The sequence below is a fragment of the Balaenoptera musculus genome, chromosome 3, assembly GCF_009873245.2.
Source record: "Balaenoptera musculus isolate JJ_BM4_2016_0621 chromosome 3, mBalMus1.pri.v3, whole genome shotgun sequence".
NCBI lineage: Eukaryota > Metazoa > Chordata > Mammalia > Artiodactyla > Balaenopteridae > Balaenoptera > Balaenoptera musculus.
This window is the reverse complement of record NC_045787.1, coordinates 88,655,027-88,676,785: the sequence shown is the minus strand read 5'-3', so window position 1 is coordinate 88,676,785 and position 21,759 is coordinate 88,655,027. Positions and strand designations below refer to the sequence as shown.

The 21,759-nt window shown below is 35.5% G+C and overlaps 1 protein-coding gene across 1 annotated transcript in view; it reads right to left on the bottom strand.

Moving 5' to 3' along the window:
- The window catches only part of MAN2A1 (mannosidase alpha class 2A member 1), a 162,257-nt gene that overhangs the window by 43,822 nt on the left and 96,676 nt on the right, over nt 1-21,759 (bottom strand). Inside the window, exons 13-14 of the mRNA XM_036847857.1 lie at nt 2,148-2,313; nt 592-810 (exon numbers count right to left, since the gene is read on the bottom strand). Of these exons, the coding sequence (XP_036703752.1) occupies nt 592-810; nt 2,148-2,313 (385 nt within the window). The remainder of the gene's footprint in view (nt 1-591; nt 811-2,147; nt 2,314-21,759) is intronic.

Below are 21,759 nucleotides of genomic sequence, written 5' to 3'. Positions count from 1 at the left end.
CTAATATTCACAATTCTTAGATAAACACTCAAAATTTTATACTTAACCTTAGGATTTAAAATCTTTGCAATAGGAACAAAAAGAACACATTTCACCAAGGAGGAAAGAGATACACAAATTAAGAGATTAGACCAGTACTTCTCAAACTTTCTGTAGTAAAGGAGTGGATTTATTTTTATTTCCAATACGCATGGAACAATATTTTTTGTAAAGTACAATGAAAGTGAATTACTAGAAAAATTAAAGTGATATGCCAAATATACACTCAAATTTTTTATTATTAGATTCAATAGGCATAATTTTACTCAGCCAAATTACTTTAAAGTTTCCATAAACATTTCTAAACAGCCACAGCTTCCATACTTATCTTGTGGACAAATAACAAACAGTCCACTGAGCAGCACCGCCCACAGACCACACTAATAAGGAGCAAGTGGTCACTGTGGACCCCAAAGAGAAGGTACATATAGCTCATCTATCCTTTCTCCCAGAGAATCTGTGTCCACTTTTCCCACTTTGCAGAAGTAATCTGCATATATTATAATAAAAGTGACGAGACTTCTATACATTTCAGAACTATTCAGAACATACCTCCATAAGCCCAGACTGACCAAACCGCAGCTTAATAAAGGAGTTCTCTAGAGTTATATCTTCTTGAGCACTTTTTATATTATTCATGTTGAAAATTCCTTTATTTGCTATATGACCATTATATAGGACATATTCAGCTAAATGTGGATTTGAACTTGCTGTTTCCAAAATCTTATATACTTTCAGTCCCAATGGTGGCATCTGTGCTAGAAAAGAGATCTTTACAAGACAAAGGAGAGAATTTATTAAAGAGAAATGTATCTACTGAAAGGAAACCATATATACTTCTAGTAAAAAGGAGAAACTACCATATTTAAAAAAGAGAATATAGTACTATTCCATAAATATGTTTTGATAACTTATGGGTAGAGTATCCACATCTCTGTTTATCCAGGGAAACTAATAACTTCAAGTGGGTAAGACTATCAAAGACATTACTGCTTTCATCCAATATATGAAATTATGTGACCGTCCTCAATTGTCCTACGGTGCTTGTAATGGATGCTCAGACAGGGAAATTCTCCGTGAAGGTAAGGGTTTATTGTGAACAATGATTTTTCCTAATTATTAGGAATCTTTTAATAATACTATACTATTTCAGTACATTAAAAATAAAAATGGTAAGTGTAACAATATAAATATTAAGCACATTAGTTCAATCAACACCAGCCATCAAATGCCTGGGGTCCAGCAGACACTGAACAAGGCATGGAGGATGCACCCACCATGAGACATGACTCCTGCCTTCCAGGAGCTACTGTTCCATTCTCTAAATGGGGTGTTTCCTGTAAAATCTGACCAAAACTTGTGTTATACTTTCCTTTCTATCTAAAGAATTATGAATTTATAAGAGCAGCCAGCAACGGCTTTTAATTTTCTTTTAGAGTTCCTAGCTTATGTCTGTGTCTTTATAGAGTCTGGAGTACAATTTAAATAGTACTCCAAACTCTAAAAGTTAGATCCTTCCAGTGATATGGGGGTTCAGTTTAATATTGCTTATTTTAAGACATTTCCCCCCAAAAATGTCTATTATTTGAATCCAGATTTTTCCCATAATTATCTCAGAAAAGAAGCATCTTACTTATTTTAGGAACTCTTTCTTTCACGGTATATTAATGTCACCTTTGCAGTGAAAAGTTGAAAGTATCCCAAGTTATTTAGAAGGATGGTATTTATCTCCATTTCAATATTTATAACTGTCATTAAATTGCGTTAGACAAAAAATTCAAAATTTTATGAGAAATGATTACTTCATGACTTCAGGAACAAGTTACAATAGATATACAAAGATATACAATATACGTACTAATAACGTTCTAAAAATAACATACAATACACATACTAACAAAGATATTAATATTTTGGAAAACACAGGATCTATTTTCCTTTAGTGTCATTTAACTCACCAGTTAAATCCTCTGGCATTTACAACTTTAACCACTTTACATACACCAACTTGACAGCTCTCTCAGGGGTACGTATTAATACATATATGAACTATATACTGGCTATGCTTTTTTCATGTTGCCTCTCTAAGTTCTATAGAGAGCACATACCTCATAGGCTGTCTGTGAAACAGTACTTGCTGTATCCCACACTGCACTCATTTGAATTTCCACGGGCTTTCCTGAAGCAGAGGATACTTGCGCTGTCGGGGAGCTCACACAGACCGAGACTACTGAGTTTCGGTCTTGTTCTGAAGGATTGTAGACCACAAGATACCTGCAAAAACAGTCGCTTTACTATTGGGGTCTCAAAACATTTGAACTTTTCCACATTATTTGTGAGATTTCAGGTCATAGACAGTCATAAAGCCAACACAAGGAGAAGAATTACAAGAAATAGTTTGGTAAAACTTTTGGAGAACAGGCAATTTCACCACAACAAATACCACACAGTACAAAGGGTAATGAAATAATGACTCACTTTCTAAGAATAAATGTTATACAAATGAAAGACATTAATACAACTATAATTAAGTTATTTCTATGTCCCAGAAAATGACTTATATACATATGGTTTTATTGGTCTTTCTAAAATAACCAGCCCTATACATCTAATATCCTGATCCCTGCCTAACTCATTGAACAAGAAAATACATAAATTGTCTGTTTGCATTTTAGTCACAACTAATTTCAATTAAAATTCATTTAGTTCATTCATTTTAGATCACTAAAACACAGTGAAATGTACAGCTATACATGCAGAATCACATAATTCACATATATATTTTATACACAGGGGCCCTTATTATCCAAGACAGGTGGTTCTAGAGGAAAGGTCATTTGAAGTGAATCCACTTAAAATAGAGGCTGAAATTTTATAATAAATAGTGGTAAAAAAATTGATTGGAACTTGGCTAGAAAAGGGAAATAATGACTATTAAAATAAGTTTAGGCAATATTTACAACTAAGCACAATTCTTAGAATAAAGTAGGGTTTTTGGCAAAATTTTTCCAACAATATTTTATATTAGTACATTATGACATCCTTCACATAACATTTCAGTTTTACAGGATGGTTTTAAACATAACTATATTTATAAAAAATATTCAAGGACTTAATCATTTTTCCAAAAGTTCTCTCTCAATTCTTTGATATTTAAATAATTGTCAGTTGAATCCCCTAACATCCTTGGTTTTCTCAGTAGCATAACTCTGCTGGATCCTCACTGCTTCATGGCTTTGCCTGTGAGTAAAAACGTTCTAGATCATCATGTCACAGACTTCATGAATTATGCACTCTTTGTAACATTTATGATTTTACTTTATAAACAATTTGCATCATATTATCTTCAAATAAAATAAGCAGAATTTCAAAGAGGATATTTGACTAATAATATAACTGATTCAATAGTGAATATTTTCATGATCTGAAATATTTTGCTTTCCTACACAATTTTGTAACTTCAGGAACAGAGAAATGAATAATCAGTCAACCACTTCTCCCTCTTACCCATAGTGATATCAGACTTGGTCCAAGCAAGCTAGCATTGTTTATTTTGTGCATCAGAAAGCCTAGCAGCGCTCTTTTATCCTATATATGTCCTGTATATTTCAACTGCATTGCAAATGGTTTGTCAGGAAATAAAATTAATACAGTGGCCAAAACTGAAGTGAAGGATAACAGAAAAGCACGAAGGAAAAGAAAGAGGATGTAGCGTAAAACCTATAAAATGTTTGACTTATAAATTGTTTATCAGCTGAAGCACTTTTGATTGAGACAGTACTGTGAGATACCAAAGGTAACAATATATGACAATAAGAACGTCTCTAGCTCCTATTAGGCTTGCAGTATATACATTAGGATCACAAGATCTAACTTACACCATTTACGTTCATTGAGATTCCACATGTATATGAGAAAAGAGCAGCTGAAGCATGCAGTCAAAAACACATCTACAAAGGGCACTGAAGCCTCAAAGTACTAGACAAAACCCCATTTTTATCCACAGAAGCAATTCTCAAGGAGAGTAAGAGTACTGCCCCCTTGAGAGGTGTGCTTAACAGACTTACCTGAAGGAATCTATCAACCTATTTGCACCCTCCCACTGCCCTCCACCAGAGCTTACGTTTTGCCTGATTGTTCTCCTATCACAAACACACCTGGAGAATCACAAATGCCAGGGTTCATTGTTATCAACTAGACTACACTATATTCCTCAGGTACACTGGAGAAGAAAAGCAGTTGAGGATCACTCATGTCCAGCACCAAAGATGTTCAAACCAGCATCCCAGAAATGAGTGACTTACTACTGAACCCCATGTGCCCAGAGGCTTAGAGCCAGTATGTGAAGAACTCTAGAACATGTAGTCTGAAGACTTAGGCCAGTCTGTTAATTCTGCAGAAGCCGTGAGGCAGACCTAGGTACAGAGCCCAGAATTCCCACTTCAAGTTCTTTGATGCTCTACTACCCAGAGCTGGCTATAAAGGCTCTGATAATAAAATATAATGTGTCCAAGCAATAAATTAGGCAGCAAGCATCCAAAACACTGATTCTTCCCAGTGAGGAAGAAAATGACTCAAATTTAAAGCAAATAATAATTTCAACCATACATTTCGTTTTGTACAATATTAAATAGCTTTTTATAATAAGCTGTGAACTAGGTTGTTTTGTTTCATTTTCATAGCTAATTAGTATTTGACCATAATGATGTTTCTACTGTACTGAATGATTATGTAATTATCATGCCAGGAATCTATTCAAAAACTAAATGTGTAGAGTATATAATGAGTATAAAGCTGCACTAAGAAAATAATTTTTTAACATAATTAGAGATTCACAGCATGTTCAAGTGCATCACAGCACACATTTATCTGATACACAAACTTCTATGTACATTTCAAGTAGAGTACAGAGAAAGCACTATCATACATGAATTATATTTCCTTGGGAAATAAATACAGCATCACAATTTAACTAAATTTTCATTGTCATTATCATGTTTAGTAGTCAAACATTTGTTACACTGCTAATATCTCCAAACATGAATCCTTTTAAGTCAATCAATTGTGAACAGAACCAGGAGGTTTCATATAATATCATACTCACTTATTAAAAATTAATATTATTTCATCCACACTAACAGATGAAAAGAGTAAAATATCACTGAAAAATGGGGATAGTTAATTTCTTTTTTACCTTGGAAGTAACTATATAGGAAGCTCAGAAATATTTTTTCCCAATTTCCCCTATATTTGCATTAGCTTCTTATCTATCATCTGTCACCAAGTCATAACCAGCCTCCTCGCTCGCATTATGACATTAAGCCCCTGCAACTTGCCTACAGGCAATTATCTCAATTTTCTATATACAATGAACAACCTTCACCTCATGAAGACAAAGCACTCCTATGTTACCTGCCAATCAAATGAGAGGGCAAGCTATGATCTACTGTGGCTGAGAGAAAAAGGAATGGAGAGAAATGAAAAGACATCTGTATGCTCATGTCAAACTGGGAGTCATTTTAGGAAGAATGATAATTCCACTGTAAATGTGGTTCTGTCCTTGAAGATTCTAATGAGGAGGAGTATATTTAGAATTTCCTCACCCCTCTTGTAGAAATGATTCATGTCATGTTAAGAAAGACAACTGTGGCATTCCAGGTCCTCTCTCTGAGGCAAATCTAAGCAGTGCCTACTATGAACAAAAGACTAGGACCACGCGGACTTCCTTCTTGGACTGGACGTAGGGCAGAATGAAAGTAAGATGCCTCTTGGTGAGACTGACGCTGGAGCTACCACTTACAGAGTGCTTCCTGTATGCTGGGGTTCAGTCCTCAGGCCTATAATCTATGAGGCACAGCCTTTCATCCTTCAGTGGACAGATAGGAGAGCTGAGGTTCAGGGAGGTTAGGTATGTTGCCGGGGCGCAAGCAGCTACAAGTGCCACAACAGGCTTAGAACTCAGTCCTACCCCTATTACCATCTTCTTCACCATCCTAACCACTTTATTCACAGGCCAAGCTTATAACGACCATTTTGACAACTGCGGTTTCCTGTGGAGATTCCCTTAGTTCCTAATTCACTTGAGAAGAACTTTGTCTTCACTGATGCCAAAGATCCCCACAGACCTTCTATCTTCAGGAAGCTCAGGATGAACAAAGAGCTATTTACATTTCAGTACATTATATCTGTGAAAGAAAATTTATAAACTGGAATGCTGGCATAGAAAATATCTTGTAACACATACTAAAAGAGTTTATCTTATGACCTCACTGCATGAGGAAAGCAAAAACAATATTCAAAAAAACCATTTAAAAAATACTACATACATTTATGGCTGTGTAAAGAAGACAGAAATGAAAAATATTTGCAAGTCCCCTGTAAGTGCAGTTTAAAACCAATTAAGCAAACACCAGGTTATATGAAAAGTAATTGTAACTTCATGTGCCTAGTGTAGTACCTGGCATGGGATAACATTCAATAAATAGTTGATGAATGAGTAACACACAAAAATCCCAGTAGGAGAATTTATCATTTGTGAATAATACCTACTAGTGTGGAGCTTTATGGTTTTATCAAATCATTTTCATTTTGATTATTTTAATTCCTTAAAAAATAGCATCGACAAGCTATGCAATTAACCCCTTTGCAAAGATGGGGGAAATGACAGATCCAAGATCACAGAGACAGTTAAGAACAAAGCAAAGAGTAGAGCTCAGTCTGCCCAATTCTTAATCAATGACAGCATATTAAAAAATTCAAACAATATATTCATCTTCTCTAAGTAGCCTCATTAGTGGAGCATCATCTAAAGAAGAGTAGTAACCTTTGTACAGTATTCTGAATACGAAAATACATAGTTTTATATGTTTACAAAAATTGCACTTTCTAGATACGAACTTTTCATATAGTCTACCTAGTTTTCTAGGTTTAAAACATAATGCTTACCATATTAGCCATCAGGAAAAAAAATTAAGCTATTAAAAATAAAGGGAGCCTTTCTGAGATAAATTAGATCTTCAAAAATCATGATTAGTTCTGTGAGTCCTTAGCTCTGGAGTCAGATACATTCAAGTTCAAAAACCCACTACAGCACTTAGAATTTGAGAGGCTTTGGACACGTGATTTCATTTCTTCAAGCCTTAATATCTTTATCTACAAAATCAGGAGACAAGATTGCAATTAGGGTTAAATGATAAAATGTTTGGAAAATCACAGAGCTCAGAGCTCAGACCTGGCACAAAGTAGAATCTCAACAGCAATTAAATCTCTCCTTTCCTTTATAAGACCCTCCTGGTGTCCTGACCAGATACCCTGGTACATGAGTCACAAGAATGGTGGAATGAATGTTTTAATTAACTCAGGTCACTGAGCTGCCTTATATGCTTTCTTATGTAAGGCATATATAAACCTAAATGAAAGAAATTAACAAAACCACACATGTTATAACACAGATACCTTGAAACACGAGTTCACATAATATGGGGGGGGGTGGAGATAAATAAAGAGATGCACAGAATCTACACACGTACAAAGTAACCACATGGCATGTGGCTAAATTAAAAGGCAGAAAAAAAAAAAAGGACAGAGAGAAGGACTCCTCCTGGTATGTGTAGTTATAAACTTATGAATGTGACTACATAGTCCCTGTTCTGAATATCTATAGTCTAGAAGGGGAGAAAGAGAAATTGTTGAGTTCAATATAATAGGGTAGGTAATAATACAAAAGTATGTACAGTGTGTCTTGTGATACACACAAAAAGATGGCAGTCAGGATGATTAAGAATTAATCAGGAGAGCATTCAAAATAGAACATTAATTAATACAAAAGGAGCAAAATGTATATACAGAAGTTGACAGAACTTTAATGAGGGACATAAAAATGAATGAATGAAGAAACATACTTTTCTAGGTGAGAAAACTAAAATACTGCAAAATATACAACTCTCCTAAAATTAATTCATGAATCTTATGCACTGCCAACCAAAATCCCACTGAAATCCTTTTATTGGGAGAAAGGGAGCAAAACAATCCTATGATACATCTACAGTAATAGATGGGCAAGATAAATGGTTAAACAAATGCATTAAAACAATACGCCAACACTGATTCTAGATGAATTAAAAAATTTAAAAACAGAAAAAATGATACAAAATCAGTAAGAAAAATAAATATAAAATTTGTGGAACAAATTCTCTTTTTAACCATAACAGAAAAATACAGCAAAGCAAAAGATGGCAGATTTGATAACAAAAAGAACATTAGGACATTAGAACATTTTCTATATTAAAAAATATTCTATATTAACATTTTCTATATTAAAAAATAAGATTAAAGAATAAAAAAATAAAAGGAGATCAAATTTGGGAAATTTGTAAAGTGCTCCTACAAATCAATAGAAATATAAACACTCAAGTGGAAAAAATGAGCATTTTTCTTTCACCAAATTGAAGTTGAAAAATAAACGATGCTTCCACTTCCAGGAGAGATGAAGTAGTTGACAAGAGCTCCCACTTCTATGGGCCAACTAGAAAAACCGGATAAAATACAGTAATCATCTGCTTGAAGGCAACAGAGAACTGCTGAGGAGAAAAACAACTGCAGAGAAGAGAGCTGCCTTCTCTAGCCATTTTCACCCTGGGCTGTGCCAATTCTCAGCACGAGAAAGGCTGAGTTCCCTGCAAAGCCCAGAACAAAGCCTAGAGAAGTTTCACTGTGGTGGCAAAGAGGCTAAAAGGCACTTGGTGAGGATGTAGAAAGATTCAAGTGCACAGTTGGCTTTCTCATCAGTCCATGTGCCAAACACTGGGAGCTGCACAGAAAAGGAGGCTTAAAATCTAAACAGAAAGCTTCTAAAAAGTAGAGCAGAGACATATCATGAGGTTTTAGAACCCACCAGGGAATAGGGCCTACAGAATATACCAGGCTATTAGTTGAAAACTTAATGAGCTAGATGAAGAAGACATTGAGAGAATTAGCCTCAATTTAGCACAGCCCTTGATTGGAGTAAGAGTGAACACTCTCTAGAAGATAGTTTCTAGAGCCTATAAAATTTTTCTACGCAATGTCTAGCACTTAATATAAAAAGCTGAGACATCTGCAAAGACAGAGCCACATGATTAAACAACAAAGAGAAGAATTAGAACCACACATGATCTGGATATTGGCATTAACTGATAAGCCTTTAAAATGATAATTACTATGTCCAAGGAAAGAGGAAAACATGAATACAGTAGATGAAAAGATAAAGAATTCCACCACAGAAACTGAATACGTCAAAAATTAACTGAATGAAATTCTAGAAGAATAAATATTTGAAATTAAGAACTCACCAGATATGTTTAACAACAGAGTAGATTAAGCAGAAGAGAAGTTAAATGGTTAACAGAGATACTTCCTCTAGGTTCCGGGATTTTTAGCGAATATCCTGCAACTACTTTTTAGACATCTAGATATAAAACACTATTCTACAAAAAGTATGTATTTTTAAAATAAGCAGAAAAATACAACTACAAAAACATGCAACTTTTTAAAAGGTCAGGGAGAGATAGCCAAGTAAAAGTAGGGAAATACATCCTAGGTAGAGTGACCATAAGAATAAAGGCACAGATATATAAAGAAAAAAAGGACATTATTTTCAGGACATACAGCTCGTTCAGTATCACTAGAATCTACATAGTAAAGCGCATGTCTAAAATGCCAATATATGGAGCTAGAAAGAGAGATAAATCTCAAATCACAGTGAGGAGTGAGGTGTCTTTTAAGTCATTACAAATTGCTAAAAACCTTATTATATGGGGTATGGGGAGTGACTTGAAGGTTTAACATGGTCAGATTCATTTTTAATAGGTACTTCTAGTTGCCAGGCAGAGGAAGGATTTAAGGAGTCAAGACTCAAAGGAGGAAGACCAAGGAAATATTACAACAGCTAAGGTAGAAAAGGTGAAAACCTAAGTTACAGGAGTGGTAGAAATACAAAAGGAGGAACAAGTCTGAGAAACAGGTAGGAATTCTTATTAATAGGATTTTTTGGATTCCTTAGAGGATGCATAAGCCAGAAGGAAAAGTCTGTAATTCCTGTTTTGCAGTTACGGTGGCATAGATATGGTAGCGCCACTAACGAAGACTGAACCCCTAAGGATGGGTGGAAGACATATCAAGATGAAGGTGATAAATCCAGTATCAGACCTCTCGAATTTGAGGTACCTGAGGGACATCTACATAGATTTATCCTGATGTTCTTAAATTAATTATCCCACTCATCCACTAGAAATACACTGGTTTCCAGGTATGGTAGGCAGAATAATTCTGCCCCCCCCCAGGATGTCCACATCCTAATCCCCAGAACCTATGAATATGTTACCTTACATAGCAAAAGAGACTTTGCAGATGTGATTAAATTAAGGGTCTTGGGATAGGGAGATTTCCTGGATTATCCAAGTGGGCCCAATATAATCACAAGGTCCTTATAAGAGAGAGACTGGGAAGTCTAACAGAGAAGGTGGCCACGTGACAACAGAAGCAAGAGGTTGGAATGTGTGTGGAAGGGGCCACAGGCCAAGCAATGCAGGTGACCATTAGAAGATGAAACAGGCAAAGGATCAGATTTTTCCCTCAGAGCCTCCAGGAGGAACAAGCCCTGCCAATACTTTGTCAGCCCAGTGAAACTGATTTTGTACTCTGACCTCTGAAACTGCAGATAATAAATTTGTGTTGAGAGACTAAGTTCGTGGTTATTTGGTACAGCAGCACTAGGAAACTGATACACCAGGTTATACTATTCCTCTTGAAGATGAGGGCCAACTTCCGGTTTCACATCACAAAGACCACCATACACAGAAAAGAAACTCTTGAATGCTGGAAAAGGGGGCAGGGGTGGGGGTGGGCGAAGGGCAATGAGAAGAGTTTGGGGTCCTTGGAACTGGGCCCAAGCAAAGACTGAAGTAAGTGTGTCTAGCCCTCTGACCTGCTCTCTCATGGAGGACTTCCTCATACTTTCTCATCCGCTGGCTACAAGGTCTGACGTGCCCAAATTCACATTGTCCCTGTGCAAGTGCCCACAGATAACAATAAGGAAAAAGCAGAGGAGAAAACCCCCAGACCTGCACTTCGCAAAAAGCAAATGATTGACAGTCCCTTACAATGACCAAGGTGGTTATTTTTAACCTTTTAAAATTCTACTTATCTTCTAATCTTTGAACGCCTTATACAGACACCATTCACTGAAGAAATGCACATACGCACAAGATTTTTCATATAAGTTCCAAGGCCTCCCAGTTTAAAAACATTTCTATTCCTATAAAATAGGCCTTCTTAAATAGGCAAACATTTAGCTGTTTTCCCACAAAAACCTCTCTAGAAACTATACAATAACAATCTCACTTATCTTCGACGACTAGATACGGGAATTTATATTTGCAAGAGGAAAAATAAAACATGACATTTTATGGAAGCTTCTAATTGATTGTGTAACATATATTATTTGGCCTCATTTAAGAAGAAGAAAAATTCAACACTAAAGAACAGAACACAATTTCATTTCAGCAATCAAAATTAGGATTGCACTTGAATATAGTAGTACATAAATGTTATCTGAATTTCCTAACACATGAAAGTTTATTTCAACATTTTTTTCTACATTTAGGAGAAATAAATTAAAATTCATGGGCAAAACTTTTATAAATCTATCATCCCATGAAAGTCATTCACCCAAGGGCAAGATTCAAAAGGAAAGTAAACAAGTGTACTGCAGGGTGATCGAATCAAGTGTGAAGATGCCCTTTATGAAACAGTAAGATGATAGTAGCACCTAAAGCTGCTGTTGTCAACTAAGGTTTTGATTTCTGAAAATACCTTACAAAATCCAAGAACTCCATTAAATATTACTGAGAAGAGTTCTTAGTTTAGATGAAAAATATGCAATTATTAAGAAAATATTCTAGAAAGCTCTATGTTAGAAGACATTACTTTGTGTAGAGAATTATGTTTGTTTAAAATACTAATAGGCAAAGCACTAAATCAAAAATAAAATTTTATATTATTAAAGGGATTTTTTTGCTACTTTTAACTCAAAGTAAATTTGACTTGGTAAGTGGCAGAGAGTTTTCCAGATGTTAATAGTAACAACAACAACAATAACGGTAATAACAAACAGCTAGCACTAATGAGCCTTTAGAACAGTGTCTAGCATACAGCATGTGCTGTACTTGAATTAACTCCTTTCAGCTTCACAACCAACTTATCAAGTTCTAAAATCATGCCCACTTTATAGATGTGTAGAGTGGCTTGGTATCCGGCTCCTGGTTCACAGCCATTTAAATGGTAGAGCCAGGATTCAAATTCAAGCAGTCAGGCTTTAAGGCATCTTGGAGGTAGGGTAGGTGGGTGGCCTTGCTCTTCTCCAGTGGGTAAGGGACTCGGGGTGTATGTGCTAGAAGCACAGAGTCCCCCCAGAGTTCCATTTCCCCAAGTCTCTCTGAACTCTGCTTCATCAGAGGGCTCCACCTCCACCCTAGCAAAGAGCCCTCACTCTGAAAGCCCCCAACCAGCTGTAGTGGCAGGACTGGGGTAAGGGGTTTTCTCTGAGGTGATGAAACTGAGGTTACTTATCAAAGCTGCTCTAATAACAACACAAGCTGTTCTTTCAGTAGTTCTTACTTTATGTAAGAGGCAGTGGGAGAGGAATTGTTACATTACAGGTCTTCATTTTGCAATAGTGGTGATATTTTGGAAAATAGTTTCCTTATCCTATGTCCCAGTTACTGAACAAACTTGGTTATTTTCCAGAGTTGAGTTTTCTACCCCCAAACTTCCTTTCCCAGTGTTCATCCAAATGAATGCTTTATGAATGATTTGTGTTGTAACAGACAAAAAACCTAAATGTCAGTTGGATGTAACCCTGGGGATTATTTACTTTAGCCCCCTCTCTCCCAAGACATATTGCAAATGGAACTAACGTTTCAAAAAAAGAAGGCTGGTTAGTGACAGAGGTGGGACCAGAATGAGCCCTCTGACTCTCAGTCCAAGGCTCCCTTCACAACACTGTGCTCTTCCCAGGCATCTGACAGTGAGATCTGCCCAAAGCTCAACGGTATAGAAGCAAAAGAGTATCATAAATGTTCAAATTTATAGCTGCAAATGCAACTCAATACTATAAATTAAAATCTTAACCCTCAAAAGTAGAACTACATATTTCAGGCTTTCCTACATTGAGAAAAGCATTTCTAAAAGCATAAATAAAACCACAACCAAAGTAGAATCAACATGTAATTTTATAACTTTTTTAAACAAAATAAGGTTGAAAAATCTTGCAACTATTCCCAGTGCATAAGAGAAAATAGCAAGTCAATGAAAAGGATAACTATTCTTTTCCAACTATTTTAAAGTTTTTGATACTAAAGCAATAAAAAGAAACAGACACAAAAATTGTACATAATTTGGCTGACCCCAAGAGTCTTGTCACCAATTAAGATGCTTTCACTCTGAGAGTTCTGCCTAAAACAAAAATACCATCTGTTTCACCTAAAACATTAAGATGTTCTATTTTCTTGTCAATTCAGAAATCACATCTGTAGCCATTTTCTGAAAAGACAGCAAAAGACATTATATTTATGGGTGACTGCATAAGGAATGATGTTCAATCAAAATGTAATTTTCATCTACTAGAAGAAAATTTCATTTCTCCAATGACTATAACGCCATAACTTTGGAGGAATACATAGTACATAAACAGGCTGATTTTTACACATAAAAAGATCTTAAAAGTTAATGCAGTAAAATAAGGCTATTTTGTTGCAAAAGACAAAAATGGCAAATACATTTGTATTCACTTTGACAACTGAAAACCTATCTTGTGTGAGGCTTTCAGGTGAAGAGAAAACAACTTTTTATTGGTGCAACATCTCTTCATGCTAGTGAGCCATCATGTAAGAGGTAAAAATATGAAAACAACAAAAACACAAACCACTCTCTCTTTTCAAAACACTTTTACACAACATCAGTTCTGGGAAAGACACCCTACAATCCAGTGAACCGACTGAAGAAGATACAAAACACTAGAAAAAACATCACTCACAGAGAAGGCAAACACCATGTCACAAGGGATAAAGAACACGTTTTGAAGAAAAACACACAAGCCATCCAAACACCTATAGTACTTTGAGTATACATTAAGTACCTACAAAATATCAAAATCTAAAACCCAAGTATGTTTTAGTTTGAAAAGTACCCCAATTTCACATTTAATTTTCTTGCCTAAAAAAAATAAAGCTACTCTCCAAATAAGGATGAAATAAATAAGTCCAAAGGCTCTATTTAAAATGTTTCTTTTACCACAAAGTTGTGAAGTGTTCTGAAGTCCAAGATGGGCTTGAAGCCCTCCCTGACTTTTTCAGGATCAGGATACCTTCACTAAAATCCTTTTCCTTGTTCCTCTTGTAGTGCACGGTTTATTAATCTGCATTCAGAAGGAAAAAAAATCTGGTTCAGAAGAATGGAAGACTTTGAAATATGCCGCATCACTTCAGTCTGTGCTCTGAACTGCTCTGAGTTAATGAGCTTTGTGTTAGCAATTTCAGAAGACATGATGGACACTGGGAGGAAGACAAGAGAGAGGACAGAGAACTAAGTGTGCACAAAACTAGAAAAAATAAGGAATCGCTCTCACATACTCGTCAATTCTCCCCAACCCAATACATATCACTCAAGAAATTCATATGCCAGATATTTAATTTACTTTAACACTTTCACAGTGTATGACATAACTCCAACTAATGGGGGAAAAACTTGGGTGCTACAAGCAATAACACAGAACAGAATCACTCAAACTTTGCATTATCTGGCAGATACACCAAAACTAATGCCTGCTCTTCTTTGACACTATTTCATCTCCTTTACAAGATTTTTCTTAGATTCTACAAAGTTACTTATTTCCAAATATCTCAATTGGAAATTATTATATTCCTTCCTAGATTGTAGGTGGTGGTCCCCATGCTAACTCTGCCTTCATATTGTAAGGTATCAAAATAACATCATAATCCTACATATAGAGGCACATATTACTGTTCTCCATCTTCTGCACTTTCTTGATTGTGGTCCTTGATGGAGTAATTGTAAGATGTTATAAGCAATGCGCAAAAGTCACTTTAATTTCATTAGACAAACCACACAACTTAAACACCCTGTGTAAACTTAATTCACTGTATAATAATCTGACAACAATAAACTAGAACCACACAGCTAGTTAAGAAAGTTTGATTTAAAGTATAAAAAATAAACAGGCAATTAAAACATAGACTAACCAGGAAATTTAGCAGGTGTTCACTGAACATGTAACTACTTTGCCATTGCTTTTAAACAAATAAACCTTAAAACAATCATTTAAAATGCAGTCTGTTCAACCACTTCCACAAATGAAATCTAAATCTAATAAATCTAAAATAATTTTGTACCTAGGAACAAAAATCACAGCAGACTAATTATAAGGGCCTGGGAAGAACCTGCACTTTTCAAGTTTATGTAAAATTGATGAAAAGAATGGTTTAAGATACCATACCCTGAAAACACTAAGGAGACAAATTCCACATTGTGACTCTTTAACTTTTTGAGAATTCAGAAGAGTTTTTTAAAAAAATATTTTCTGGTCTCTGTAATAAATTAAGAGATAAGTTGTTCTTCTCAGTCTTCATGTTACCCTAATTTTCATCATTTTGCAGAGCTTTTTCATGTGTTTCCTATGATAACTTTCCATTTACTTATCCTCATAGAAATAGATATCCAACACAAGAGGGAGGAGACATGGGGATATATGTATATGTACAGCTGATTCACTTTGTTATAAAGCAGAAACTAACACACCACTGTAAAGCAATTATACTCCAATAAAGATGTTAAAAAAAAAAAGAAATAGACATCCATCCAGCCCCTGTGTATGAGAAAGGTATCTCTTGGTCTTTATTGTGGTATTGCTTGAAGTTCACCTCTTATTTAGAATTAGTTATTTGACAAATATTTGTTGAGCACCTACAATGTACCAGGTATTTGCTAGGGGATTCAAAAGAACAAGAGCTAATATTTTAGCAAGGGAAATGCACAACCAGAAATAAAGGAAATAATGTTTGTTAATAATGTCTGAAGGATGTAAGGAAGATGCAGTAATGGAGAAAAGAATGAGTGAAAAATAGGTTCACATGCATAGATGCAGCCTGACTGCAAGTTCCCAAAAGGCTACTGTCCAAGGGGGCTACTGTCTGTAGCATTCGGTCTTCTACACCAGCTTTGCTGCTCTGAGGGCTTCTTTCTTCAACAAACAATATCAGGTACTCTTCTGGCCCATTCCACTACCAACAGCGATTTCCTTGAGTGGATACTGCCCTAGATCAATGCTCTGTCATCAGTTCCCCATTTGCTCCTGCCTATTTTATTTCTGGCAGATTCAGTCTCCAAATTGTTTGTAAAATAGAGACACAGTGAAAGCCATCAATGTGATTAAAGTTGGCAATAGATCCATTAACTGAAAGAGTTAAAGCTGACTTGAAAGTAAAAATTAAAGTAGGACATCTTTAAGATGCATGTATGTATATGTGTGTGTGTGTGTATGTATATATATATATACTTTACCATAAAACATACAAATGTGTATCATGTCCCAGTCTACTGATGTAAGAGCAAAGCTTCTGCTTTGATTATGGGACCATTAATTGGCATTCTGTGTCATATTTTCTGCATAACCATACATATGATAAATTATCTGTGGTTTCTAGCTTCGTTTTTCTAAAGTAGAACAAGAACTTAAACACTTAAAAATATAAAGCAATCTGAGTGCAGATTGCTTCTATACCTTTACAATTTCTTCCCAAATCTTTTGTAGTCATCTCATCAGTATTTATCAGTGACTCACCTTTATTGAAAATTTCCAAAGCACTCAACTTTATATTAAAACAAAATCTTTTTGCTTAATTCATCAGTTTAATAAAAATCAAATTATGAGAGAAAAATAACAAGAAAAACTGATTTGGGAATAAGTGATTGATTGGTGGTAATCACACAACTCAACTGAAATACTGGAGAGAGAGAAGTGTGCCAGCCTGCTAGCTAGTAGTCGATTAGCAACAAGGTCAGGGTGCCATGGGCACAGAAAAGAAATGTAGAGTATCAGTTGATCCAGCTGGTCAATTAAGTAGAGGTTTTTTAATAGAGATCTTAGGCAAAGAGGATGAAAAGTAAAGAATAGCGACCTACCTAGCTATAAAAAGTAGCACCTTCCTTGTAGAAAAACATTTGTCCATTTTTCTTGTTGGTAAAGTACCAGAATTTCAAAGCCTTGGGGGCAGACATTATGGAAAGGCAAAGGAATCAATCTCCACACCTGCTTTTAGAGACCTGCATGGTGTCTTTATTTCTAACTGTTTATCATTGGTCAGTGACTAACTGCGTTTCTTAGTCCAGTTCGATCAGTGTTGCAGTTTGAGGTTATCTTAGATTGTGGCAATAGGGTGACTGTCAAACCAAGGTTTTGCTGTTCCTCTGATTGTTTGTCATCTTCCATGCTTTCATGAGTTTTAATAAAAAATTGAGAGAGTCAGTCTCAGGGTTCCTAGTCAGCCATCATATAAAATGGAAGTGTCAACATTTAAAAAAAAAACATGTAATAGGTGTTATTTCATCTAAGTCAATGTGAGGTTGAAAGAGTATTTCAGGATACTGATATAATAAAATATATAGAAATATAATAAATATAATAAAATAAATAGAAATAATAAGGGTGGGGAGAATAGTGTGGGAAGGGTGGAGTCTTTCCTCCTACTCTCTCCCCAAAGATCCTTCTATTTCCCTGAAAAATCAGGTAAAAAGCAAACCAGTGAATGACTGACTTAGAATGGCAAACTCCAGACAAGGTTATTTATTTTGCTTGCCAGACATGACTGTTCGTTCCAAAACTAGTTCCAACCACTAGGCAAAGAAGTTTTAACATAAAATTAACTAATGTACCATGGGGAAGGGATCTCCATTTCCCTAAGAAACTTTTGGTTGTTTAAATAATATACTATATTCCACTCAGTCTTCTGCGTAAAACATCCCCTCTAAAAACATTCCAGATTACAAACAGGCTGAAACGTGTTTGTGGATAATCAGAGAACTGGTCAATATACATCTTAAAAACAGTCATAATTAATAAAACACAACTCAGATGGAATGTAGATGAAAATACACAAATATCCTTCACAAGCAATTAATATTTAAACAGAAAAGTATCTCAGAGAAGAGCTTAGGAACTCATCCTTTAAGTCCAGTAATGACTATTAACTCATAAATGGACTATGCAATTAATACCCAGATAGACCTAGACTAGAATAGCTCAGTTTTTTTGAGTCTCCGATACTGTCAGTTAATAATTCCCCCATTAAAAGAGAAGTTCTAAACTAGTTTTCTCAGGAAAGGACATTTGGGCTGCTCTCAGAATAACAGAACCTCTGGAGGGTACAGTGTCAAATCCTAGTCAAATCATGTATACTATTATCACCTTGAATTCCCTTGGTATAATTTTAAAATGCAACCCACCATTTTCAAGAAAAAAAAAAAAAAAGAAGCTCAATCTTCTTGATTGTATCCATTTATTTTTCTGCTAACTAATGTGAAGACACTTCTATACTAGCTTTCTAGTACATGATAAGACTTGAGCTTGAACATTACAATCCATGAGAAACAAGCACAGTCCTTACACTAATTATCACTGCTAATGCTTTTCCATCTCCCCCAAAGAAAAATAGTGAATATTCCAAACAATAAAAATGAGGCTGTGAACTTGGTTTCTTCACTTAAAACTTATGTTTAAATAACTGGTAGAGATGTTAGATACTTTCTTACTTACATTCTGACTTGGTATAAAAATAGGTTGATGACATAGTGACCAACCAGAAAATGCTCTAAAGCCTTGAATCCCATCACACTAGTAGATAATTACTACCAGAAGAACTGTCTCTGAGAACAATATTAAAAATACAAAATGTAGAATCAGGCAAATACTCTTATGTCAACAACAATAAAAAAAAGTCTTATGATCTGATAAGGCAACTCATTCAGGTATTTGGGAGTATCTTTTGAATCCACTCATTCTGAAGAGCCCCCAAGAATGCAACCCCAACAATGTTCATTCTACAAGAATGCAATGATGCTGAGATGCAACCCCAAATTTTTCAAGTCTCATAGTATGAAACTCTGAAATCTCAAATGAGCAGTTGTCTAAATGCTGAGCAAATTCAAAGCTATATTGAATTACTGCTTATTTTTACTTGTATTAGTATTTAGTGGATTGGAAGTCTTCTGCCACTCAACCTACAAATATTAGATGAAAGAATCAATTGGGGAGAATATATACCAGGATACTACCTCTTCACATAGAATATGGTTCACATAGAATGTGAACCATATTCTATGCATATCTGGTGTCTGAAGTTTAATATTCTCTTCAAGCAATAATAAAATATATTACAACAAATCTTTATAAAATTCTTACTATGTTGAATATCATACCATAGGCATAGTGGTGGACATAAATGACAGAAATAATTCGTACCCTCGAGGAGTTTACAGTCTAGTGGGATTAACTTCAAATAATTATACTGGCAGAAATAAGCCAAAAACAATTCCCAGCCAGATGGCTGAGCCGTGTTGGACCTGATTTAGATGAAAAATTGGGGCCACTATCATAATGGGATGAGATCTTGGGCATCTTGGGAGGAGGGTGAGTTTATTTTATTTTGCACATGGGAGGTATGTGAATTGTGGTGGTCAGTGGTGAACTGTGGTAGATAGTCCCCAGAGATGACTGCCATCATTCCCTGTGCTTCCTGCACACGCTCCTCACATCAAGTAATGGAGAATAATTCCCCTCTCTTATATCCTAGATGGCCTTAGTGACTTTCTTGACTAGTAGAATGTAGTGAAAATGACCTTCTAGGACTTTCGAGTCCAGGTCCTAAGAAGCCTTGCTGTTTCTAGCCAGGTAACTTTTTCAGAGTTCTGCTTTGGGTAGATTCCTCAGATAACTACATAAATTATAGTTAATAATTTAGGCACAGAGAAAGGCCTTGGGGCAAGAAGCCATTGCAGTAGTTCAAGCAAAACCTAAAGGATGGCTTAAAACCAAAGTAACAGAAAGAGAGGAGAGGATGGATGTCAGCGATGAGTAAAGCTAAAATCCAAAAGACTCTACAATTGATGCTACTTAAGGAATGAGAAAAGACAGAAGTCAAAGTGTTTTCTGGGGTTACAGAACCTAGACAGCTAAAAAGAAAATGATGCTCACCATCAAGATTAGAATCCAAAAGAAAAGCATATATGGAGAAAAACAGAGGAAATTAAATTAGAGGGGCAGGGAGGTCATCCAACAAATGAATGGCAATACCCCAAGTGAATGGGTTATCGAGTGCCTTTTCTGGAGTTCTGTCCTTTTTATATCTGGCTGATACTCTGAAGTCACCTAAGCCTAGAAAACATTGACTTCATTTGTGTCTCCACATGGTTAATGGTTTCTTTTCAAATTAATCCCTTCTTTTTCTAGCCAAAAGAAAGAGATGTAGGATTCCTTACCAATAAATACCTTGCTAAAAATTAATAGCATTTAAAGGTAAATTTGTAATTGTGGTTTGAATAAATTACTCTCAAACTAAAAACGTATCTATTACTTGAAAAGTTAAACTTTCAGATTTACAGATGCAATCTCGATGTAACTTTGATTACATACTTGGTGGCATTTCAAATTATCTACCATTAAAAAAAAGTTCCTTTATACCTTGTCAAACCACGTGACTTACAGACCCGTGCTGTGGCAACATTTAATCCTGTCCTGCCTGAACAGATGGAATACTGAAAGAAGACTGAAATCTCTTCGCCTGTCTCAGATTTTACCTTGCATCCTCAGTGTTCTCCAAGTCCCTAATCTTGTAAGTCTTTGTATTAAGTGTCCTTACAGTTGGTTCCCTTAGGCAATGGTGAATGTAGAGAAACAGAAACATCTTTGTACGTTTAAGGATTATTTAAGGCTAGACGATTTATGACTTGTCCAGGGTGCCCTAACTTTTAAATTTAATCACATCTGCTTTCTATACAAAGGCTAAGAATGTATTCACTATACAGCTCACATAACCTTGTGAACTAAATTAGGCACACTGACATGTACTATGTCACTTTCAGCAGATCATGGACTACTTTTTAAATACTCACAAACTAAATTATGTTAGGTTATAACTGTAATGTTGCCAACAGCATGATCAAATTCATTTACATGTATTATTTAACTGTATGGGTTTAGACCAGTGTTTCTCAACCTTTTTTTATTACAACCTCCTTCAAGATTCTTTTCAGACATTTTTTCCTAATCATCCCTCTACACAATTTTAATGCTACACATAAAATGTTTATCTGTTACGTACTATTATCTGCTGTATCTGTGCTTTGCATATTAAAAAGAATAAGTTTTTTTCAAACCCTCCCCCCACCCCCGCCAAGAACCAATTCTTAGCCTCGTAGGGAAGACATCTCCCTATGAGAATGCATGTGTTATTTAGATTAATAATATGTTGTTCAAATAAGAATTATTCTTATACGCAAAATAAAGCTGAGCCTTAGAGCATCACAGAAGACTCACAAAGAATAGAAGACTGAGTCATGGCCACTCTTTTGAAACGGCCAATTTAAAGACTGAGAAGTACAGACAATTATTTA